Source organism: Terrapene carolina, unplaced genomic scaffold (genome assembly GCF_002925995.2).
Source record: "Terrapene carolina triunguis isolate 2854851 unplaced genomic scaffold, T_m_triunguis-2.0 Scaffold136, whole genome shotgun sequence".
Taxonomy (NCBI): domain Eukaryota; kingdom Metazoa; phylum Chordata; order Testudines; family Emydidae; genus Terrapene; species Terrapene triunguis.
The window spans coordinates 370,685-379,817 of NW_020664487.1; the positions used below are offsets into that span (position 1 = coordinate 370,685).

The following is a 9,133-nucleotide window of genomic DNA, read 5'->3' on the forward strand; positions in this document are numbered from 1 at the left end:
ATTGGCGGGTGAGAAAAGAAGGGCGGGGCTTGGCCGTCATAATGCGCCTGCAGGGCGGCGGCGGCGACAAAGAGAGGAGGGGGGGCATGTGCGGAAAGCCGCCTAACGCATGTCCTAGGCATGATCTGTAGCGTGCAGTACAAAGGGGGGCGGGAGAGGCTAACAGCTTCGAGAAAGGGACAGTAGGTGGGGTGCAAGTAAATGGCATGGCACAAGTCCTAGGGTGCATGATGGCGAGTACGAGGCGAGTTGCATAACATGCGTGATACGCTGGGGGAAAGGTAGTATACAGGGCTCAAGGCTGCCTCCTGCAATCACGTAAAGCCGTGCCTCTCCTCCATACTTATCCGGCCGCGGTACGCCCAGGAAGCATCATGGAAAGGAGCCTCTCCCGTCATCCTAAGAGCCGGCTCTTGTTCACACGGTGGCTTTGCAGCTGCAGACGGCCCTTCACGCAAATGCGGGGGCTAAACTTGGCCCTGAATTGCTCCTGCCCTATGGAGATCCCTCTCTAGTGGATTTCATTTCTCTGAGGCAGAAGTGGTCTGGTGGCTGCATTAAATGGATGCCTGGGTTGTAGGTTCCCAGTGGCACAGCTGTGTCGACATGCAGCGAGGGTTGCATAATGAGAGAGGTCTGTATTTCCCACCTGACCAGAAAGTAGGATCGGAAAGGCGGGGAAGCAGCCGGCTGCAGCTATGGCTTCCTGACTTACTGTGCAGAACTAGCTGCTTCCCTCTCCCACTACCGCAATAATGAAGACGGGATGGGAGGGGTGGCCTAGATTGCTTGGCTGCTTAAACTGCGGGGATAGGCGCCGGGGGGCATTTGCTGCCTGTCTGCATGGATCCCCTCCCCCTCTCTGTACACAGGGGAGAAGGAATACCGAATCTATGGGGAAGGGGGCACACTGCTCTCTCTGGGGGGGAGGGGGGCGCTGTGGGGCTCTTGGAAGCACCCACAGGAATCTCGTTATGCACTAGCAGCCCCCCGCAGTAGTCGCAGCAGCGGGCGAAGGGCGTGTAGGGATGAGCGTTGCCGGGAGGTCGCTGGCAGGCAATGCACAGACAGGCACTGCGGCCTGCCAGGGAGAGGAGCATCATGCCGAGGGGATTCCAGGGCAGAGGAGGGTGGGGGGCTCATGTGCCCTGCCTGGCGGGGAGGCCGGGATGACTGGTGTCACCCGTTCCCCGCCTGGGTCACCTAAGCCCACGTGCAGCCGCCATTGCCTACGCTGTTCCCATGCCTTGCTCCATCACACGGGGCAATGCGCGGCCCCCCCCCCCGCAACCCCGCCGCCTGGGCCTCCGGGAGCCGCTACCGCGCCTGCGCTGCCGGGCTGCGCTGATTGGCTGCCGGAAAGGGTATATAAAGGCGGCGCAGGCGGTGCCCGGATCTCTTCCGCCGCCATTTTAGTGCCCCGCTTTCTGGGTGCAGCTTTCTGTCGCGTCTCCAGCTCTCGTAGCCTGCCCCCGCTATGGAGGACATGACCGAGTACAGCGGCGGCCTGGAGGAGTTCGCCGAGGGCTCCAAGATCAACGCCAGCAAGAACCAGCAGGACGATGGGTAAGGGCCGGGCGGTGGCGGGGGGGAGGGCGCCCCTTCCCTGCAGCCCCTGCACGGGGGGCGCTCGCGCTCCTCCCGCCCCCCTCCCTGCGGGCGGGCGGGGGAGGGGGGTCCCACTTGGGCACGTTTCGCGTTCTCTTTGTGTCTCCCCGTCGAGCTGCTTTCCGAAGGGCGGGGTGCTGTCAATCACCGGGCCATGACGTAACCGGCAGCCAATCGGAGGCGGGGTAGAGCGCGAGGGGGCTGCCCGGGGCGGGCTGGGGAACAAGCTGCGCGCGCGGCGATGCCACGCTGCTCCCGAGTCCCGTTCCTGACTCGCGCGGGCGGGCGGGCCTCTGGACGCAGCTCGCTGGCTGGCCGTGTCTGCGGGGAGCGGGCGGTAGCTTGTCGGGCGTCCTGGGGAGTTCAGTGTCTCCGAGTGCGTTAGCAATGGGCCGAGTCGGGTAGGCCGCAGCCCAAAACCTCATGCCTGGGTGGTATTAGAGCAAAGGTACTCGGCTCACTCGTAACCAGCTCCCATCCTGCAAACACTTATGGGTACGATTCATTTCACTACCGTGTGCTGGATTCATGGGGTTAAAGTTAAGCGCACGCATAAGTGTTTTGCAGGGTCGGGGTCTGAGAACTTTATAACATGCATATAGTTTGGTATAATTATGTAAAGGTCAGCTTTGAGGCCCTGGAAATCAGTTTAGTGAACCCCGAGAGTGGTGTCTTTTCAATTCATGATGCTGATCTTGCTGGAAAAATTACCACTTGGGTATTCTAGTTTCTTTGACACTTGAAGTGATTAGCAAAATATTCTGCTCTTAATTAACTATATGCTTTTTTCTATTGTAGTAAAATGTTTATAGGAGGCCTCAGCTGGGACACAAGCAAGAAAGACTTGACCGAATATTTATCTCGGTTTGGAGAGGTGGTGGACTGCACAATTAAAACAGATCCAGTGACTGGGCGGTCCAGGGGATTTGGCTTTGTGCTCTTCAAAGATGCTGCCAGTGTTGACAAGGTATGTAGGGTCTGTGTAGTTGGCTCTTGTATGCATTCGTTTTTTCATGGCTTTCTGAAACTCTTGTGTCCTGTGGATTTTCTAGGTATTGGAACTGAAGGAACACAAACTGGATGGCAAGTTAATCGATCCTAAAAGGGCAAAAGCACTGAAGGGAAAAGAGCCACCCAAAAAAGTGTTTGTTGGTGGACTGAGTCCAGATACATCTGAAGAACAAATTAAAGAATATTTTGGTGCTTTTGGAGAGGTATGGTATAACTGCATTTGTAACACTTTCACATCCGTATTGGACATTAAAGTTCAGTCTTGGTGTGGCAGGGTATTAATGAAAGGGCTGTCTCTGATTTGAGATGTGAAAAGATGGTGGTTGTGAGAAGGCTGCTTCCTTGTTAATTGCAAGTTGTAATGCTGCTTTGTTGGGACAAGATGCAGAAATTGTACTGCAGTAGAATAAGTAGTTAAGATTAACTTGGGATCCTGGCGGGCCATCTTAACCTAACAGAGTTCTACTAGAACTGTTTCCTATTAACATATAAATAGCTCTGTAATATTTTGATAGTTTATAAATGGAGGTGGGATGGTTTATTTTTAAGAGAGACCATTATGTTTCTACTGTTGGCATTAACTTTTGACCATTGACTTCCACTGCAGTGTTTATGTGGGATGTATAATGTAGATATGGTTTATGTTTAACTTTGTTTACAGATTGAAAATATTGAACTTCCCATGGACACAAAGACAAATGAAAGGAGGGGTTTTTGTTTCATCACATATACAGATGAAGAGCCAGTAAAAAAATTATTAGAAAGCCGATACCATCAGATCGGTTCTGGCAAGGTATGTATGGATGTTTTGGTTTCTCTTTAGAATGTTCTAATGTTGATGGTTCTTACAGATTTTTAAATGGGTTCCTGAGAGTAAGAGTGTTTGTTTTGATGGTGCCTGTCAGTCCTGGCATACAATTAAAAAATACCTTCCTTTTTACAGTGTGAGATCAAAGTAGCACAGCCCAAAGAAGTGTATAGGCAGCAGCAGCAGCAACAACAGAAAGGTGGAAGAGGTGCTTCTTCTGGTGGCAGAGGTGGTGGCAGGGGGCGTGGCAGGGGTGAGTGTTTCGTATTACTTATATGTGTATGGATGAGTATTTATTTCTAAGTTCTAGTTTCTATGTTTTGGAGCTTTTTTTTTTTAACAAACATGAACATGGCCAACCAATGAGCGGAAAATAAGCTGGGTTGGTCTATACTGACTTAACCAAAACTCATTTTAAAATTGTAATCTTGACAAGTGCACTGATTTAGTGAACCTTTTACTTGTGTATAAAAATGCCAACAGATTGCACATTCCTCCGTTTAGAAGCTATTCCTTAAAAGGCATAATTCAGGTGTCTGAGACTTACTTGAAAGTTGCATGTATTCATTCTGTTGAAACAGGAAGGGAGCAATGTTGTCTTTTTGACAGTTCTTAAATATTTGCCAGAGGAAAGCCAGATATAATGCAGGATTGAAGATAAGTAATCCTATGTAAGGAAAGGAAAGCAGTTTTGCCAACATCACGAACATATTGAATGTTTTGCTTCTTTGCAACGATAAGTACTGAGATAGAGTCACTGTTAATGGAACAGAACAAAACTAGTCTTCATATTGTAATTAAATGTTAAGATAATGTAGGATATGAAGATTCATATTAAAAGAGCTCTAAAGGAAGTGGGAGTTTCTTTAGACAAAAGGCAAGTTGTGCTTGCCCTTTGTGTGGTTCACATGCACTTTATTAATAGGACTGCCTCATCTTTCATTTTTTATGTAACAGTGTTTATTAGAGTAAATTAAGAAGAGACCCCAAGATTTGCATCTCATGTAATGTTTTGAAATTAGATGTCTTGGTGTTGTGTTTTTAGAACCGTTGTATACTTGCAGAGTGATGGGACTCTTTCCTGTAGCCATGACAGATCACAGTTCACGTGTGTGTGTGTATATACACACACACACACACACACACACACACTAAAACTTATTTTTTTTAAGAGGGATGGAGCTTAATTGCTATGCTTTATTTCAGGCCAGGGACAAAACTGGAACCAAGGATTTAATAACTATTATGATCAAGGATATGGAAATTACAACAGCACTTACAGTGATCCAAGCTACAGTAGTTATGGTGGATATGATTATTCTGGTTACAATTATCCAAGCTATGGATATGGACAGGGATATGCAGACTACAGTGGTAAGAATGTTTGACTTAACACCACATACATTTAGTGTTCTACATCAATACTTAATATCTATGACTTTAATATTCTAGTGTATAGTAAATTTCATTGTTGCATCCCACAAGCAAGTGTGGATAAACAAACATTAAAGTATTGCATAAAGCTGTAAACTACTATGCAGGGTACTGCGGGGATGGCTCATGAGAGGCTTGTGTCCTAATCAAAATTTACGGTGAAAACTAATTTTCCATTCTCTCAACAGGTCAACAAAGCACATACGGAAAAGCATCCCGAGGTGGCGGCAATCACCAAAACAACTACCAGCCATATTAAAGCAGTACATAGTACTTGGGGGGGCAGCAGGTGTGTATATGAGTGCAAGGACCACTTTCAGTATGTCTAATCTAATTTAAAGATCAATAGACAAATTAAAATGAGTAAAAACATTTTTCTTGTGTAGTCTGACTTTTTTAACTGAACTTTGTTAACTTAAAATATTTTTTTTTAAAACATGCTTTGCCTAAAGTGTCTATAGATCTTTAACTTCGTAAAATGTGATTTCATCTTCTTTAGTACTTCAGAAAAACTTAAGAGTTTTTCTGTTTGCGTTGTGTACCAGGTGGTCTAGAGGAATAATTAAACTTATTAGAAATATTAACAGGTAAAGTACTGAAATGGGTACAACTTAAGGAAAACAAGAATGTTGTCTTCTAACTCTGACATTATACCTTGTTTGTACCCGCCAGCGGGAACTTCATTGCAGGCCGTGTGTCACCCTGACCACGTCTATCTCTGGGGGTCGCACGTTGCAGGCAGAGCGCAAGGCATACACCAGAAAACGCTGTCCTGTGGTATGGTCTCTTCCAACTTCATGTACCAGCGTAAAGATTAAAGTGGAAAACTTCAGACTTTGGCTTCTTTTTAATCTTTTTGAAGATTAAGTGTCTTAACTTAAATGGTTTTTTACAGGAGTTAAAGTACATAAATGCCTTTACAGCTTAATCATTTTGGTCTTCTGTTTAGTGTTGTATTTCAATTGTGGAGCCTCATTTTAAGTGTGCATTCGTTAAGATTTAATGCTTGCTTTTTCTTTTTATAGCTAATAGTGAAATCTGCAAACCAAAACGAACTTTTAAATCTGGAAAAAATTAAAGATCATATGCACACAAACTACATCAGGCTAATCATGTTTTTGGCAATATTCATTCAAGAATAAAGTTGCAGACAAATTGTTTTCATACTTAACAGCATTTCTAGTGGAAACTTTTTCCACAGCCCAGTTTGTGACACACAAATTGCAACTTCTTGCCTAATTTGGAGAATCGTTGTTCTGAAACAGCTTCCTGAATGGGCTGAACTGCTATATTTGGGGAGACGAAAGATTTAGTTACTCAATAATAATAATTTGTTAAATATGCATATGATCTTTAACAGTGAAGAAAGGAATAAATAGAGGACTTAAAGCAGTTCATGAAAATGGACCTTTTGACGATTCTTATAAAAGTTGCACAGATCTGATTGTTATTTTGTCTTGTTTTTAGGTGGCGATACCACGACGAAGTCATCTTGCAGAACATCAGGATTGAATGGAGGGTGGTCTTCATGACATGAGATGACTTTTACAAAAGACTTTTTAGAGTATGACACAACAGTGTCCAACTGTATATAGCGGCTGATTAGTTTTCTTTATGGTTTTTACTTTGTCCTTTTTGCCATCTGTGTTATGACACAATGTGGATTTGTGTTTATACAAATTTTATTTGTATAATTTCATGTTAAGTGATTCTTGAATAAATGCTTACTTATGTGAGTCTGTCTTCCTGTGTCTGCTGCTTAATTTTTAATTGAGCAATAACAAGGACAGCAATCTTTCCAATTGGGAGGAAAGATGGCCAGTATTGGAATAGGGCCTTGAATGCCCTGTGGTCACTAACTTCTTAGATATGCCCTGAGCTTGAGGTTATTCTTTGAAGCGTTATCACCTGACTTAAAATCTGCTGTTAAATGATTGGCTCCTAGTTGCAGTAAGAGAGAAATACAAAGATTACCTTAGATGTGGTAGAAATCATCCTTTGCTACCTCTTCCTGCCAAACACCCCCAAGCATTTTTTTTTTTTTTTTTTTGGCAAATATCTTGTGTTAGCACTTCATATATTTCTTGCTGTTGTATTTTATTGCTTAGTTTGTGCCTGTTGGGGGCATGGTGGGGTTATGTATTACTTTGAACTGGTGGGGTTTACTATGTGTATAGAGAGCCTGAGGATTGTATATTAAATTGTTTACTCTGAATAACTGGAACCAGTTAGTTTGGAACTAGTGAATTGTGACACCAAAAGCAAAAAGTCAAAATCCCTTTAATGTACGTAGCAGTTAACAAATACTTCTAAAAATTCACCTTACCATAGTGCCTGAAACAGTTTGGAGAAATGTTTGTTTAAAAATCAAACTGCGTCATTTTCAGTTGTGGTTTGTGTTCCCAAAATATATAATGCATTAAATCTATGTATTGATGGTTCATGGTAACTTGGTTAAATTTAAAATAGTTACTGAATGGGAATTCCAAGCAGTCAACTCTTCCTTAGTTCTTCAGTGAGTTTTACCTCTAGTTTGGAATTTTACCCATTGCTAAAGATGACTTTTAGTAACAGGTTCCTCTAAACCAGTGCTGAAAATGGTTTAATGGCTAGCATATAAACTGCAGCCCCAGTATGGAAAGCATCAGTTCAAGGGGATCTGCTCCCAACAACCATTTTTTAGTAACAGGTCAATTTATTAGTGTAGAACAGGCTTGAGTCCATGTTCTGAATGCTTGAGCAGTCACCTTAGCCTCCAGTGTGGCTCGGCTTTGCAGCTCTCCATTGTTTGTTCTTTCAACATGGCCATGCACACATGCATTCATATGTCCAATCATGGATCTAAAATAAAACCTTGTTTAGAAGACCGCTGAGAGCACTTTATCCATAGCAGTATAAACCTTCCCACTTCTGTACTGTTTTTCTATCCCTATGTCCTTTTGTGTGCATCTCATTTATTTTCCATGTATTTGCTCATTGCACTTGTCCATCTTATCTGCCTCTCTCCTGTGGATATACCATGCTAAAATGAGTCACTTAGATATTCTCCTTTGGTTGGTCAAGCACTGTTGCAGCTCCAGCAGAGCTGGCAATGTTGGAGGAATGGTAGTAAAGATGCCTGTAGGTGATCTACACTACATCATCTAATGCTGCACATGGTGATAAGGTAATTGCAGCTGGTGTATACTGCCACTAAGAGAATTGCTCCTGGTGTGCTGGTAAACCCGTAGTGTGAGAATCCAGTCTCATTATAGATAAGGACTAGCTGAACCACACCTTGATGGAGCTGGCAATTGAATTAATGCCTGGTTGCTGGTAGCGGTAGCTGTTTACTCCCTATTGTACCTCTCAGTGGATTTTTGAAGTGTACATATTTTTCAAAACTACAGTGCTCTGTTACTTTGTCATTGTACAGTCCAAATGGCCTATAACCTAAATGCTTTCTTTAACTTGCTCTATTATCCAAGAGCTTCAATTGTGTGTAGTTAACTGGCTATACCTTTCTTGTATGACCTTTGGGAAGTTACTCATCCTCCTTGCCTCAGTTCACTCTCTAAATGAGAATTTTTTTGCCTATGGATTTTAAAAGGCTTTTTTGTTTTATAAAGGGCTATTAACACCTTGGTTAAAAGGTGCTATAGAATGTACTTAGCATTTCATATTTGTCTGAAGTATTGATAGAGCCAAGTATTTTCTCTAGGGGATTGATCCTGTAAACTTGTACTCAGACTAGTAGTCTGCTTGAAGTCAGTGCTCCGGTATAGGGATTACTTAAGAGCCAGATCTTGGAAACCTGTGTGTTTGTCTTAATTCTAGCTAATGTCAATGGGAATCGTACAGCTAAAATCCATAGCTTATTACAAAGTTTACAGACTACTTAATTGGCAGTTCCTGTTGATCTATTTGGGTCAGATGTTTTGCTCTTGTAAAGAAGAGGCTAGCCATTATGAAAAGGGGGGCCTATTTTTCCCTCCATTATTTTTAAGCATTGATTATATGTTCATGCATAATCCAAATAAAAGGATTGTCTCTGGCCCAGGGTTACTTACAAGTTAACTTCTAACAATGTTAATGGCCATTTTTGGGGGGGGGGGGACAAAACAATTTGGAAAAATCAGCCAGCCTCTCTGTCAGAAGAACATTAACTCAATCATCATGTGCTCACTTTGAAAAAGTATAAACTTTATCAGCCGGGTAGTCTTCTGTTCAGCTCTCTCTTTGTAAGTCTTCAACTGTAGCTTTCCTTTAGTATACTGTAGTGTGATGTCCCCC

General features: G+C 43.4%; 1 protein-coding gene across 4 annotated transcripts; it reads left to right on the top strand.

Annotated features, from left to right (window-relative positions):
- The first annotated feature begins 1,397 nt into the window (after window positions 1–1,397).
- On the top strand, window positions 1,398–6,604 carry HNRNPDL (heterogeneous nuclear ribonucleoprotein D like). Of its 4 annotated transcripts, none has more exons than XR_002908821.3 (8): window positions 1,398–1,566; window positions 2,407–2,575; window positions 2,661–2,822; window positions 3,281–3,412; window positions 3,563–3,680; window positions 4,634–4,801; window positions 5,050–5,638; window positions 6,329–6,604. XR_002908821.3 is itself a non-coding variant. In XM_024212549.3 (8 exons), the coding sequence occupies exons 1-7, from the start codon at window positions 1,478–1,480 to the stop codon at window positions 5,118–5,120; spliced, it is 909 nt and encodes a 302-aa protein (XP_024068317.1). In that variant the 5' UTR covers window positions 1,398–1,477; the 3' UTR covers window positions 5,121–5,150; window positions 5,534–6,604. The 4 variants fall into 4 exon arrangements, 3 of the variants coding, with proteins under 3 accessions (XP_024068317.1, XP_024068309.1, XP_024068302.1); XM_024212549.3 differs by having other exon boundaries at window positions 5,050–5,150; window positions 5,534–6,604; XM_024212541.3 differs by having other exon boundaries at window positions 5,050–5,150.
- Window positions 6,605–9,133: the final 2,529 nt, after the last annotated feature.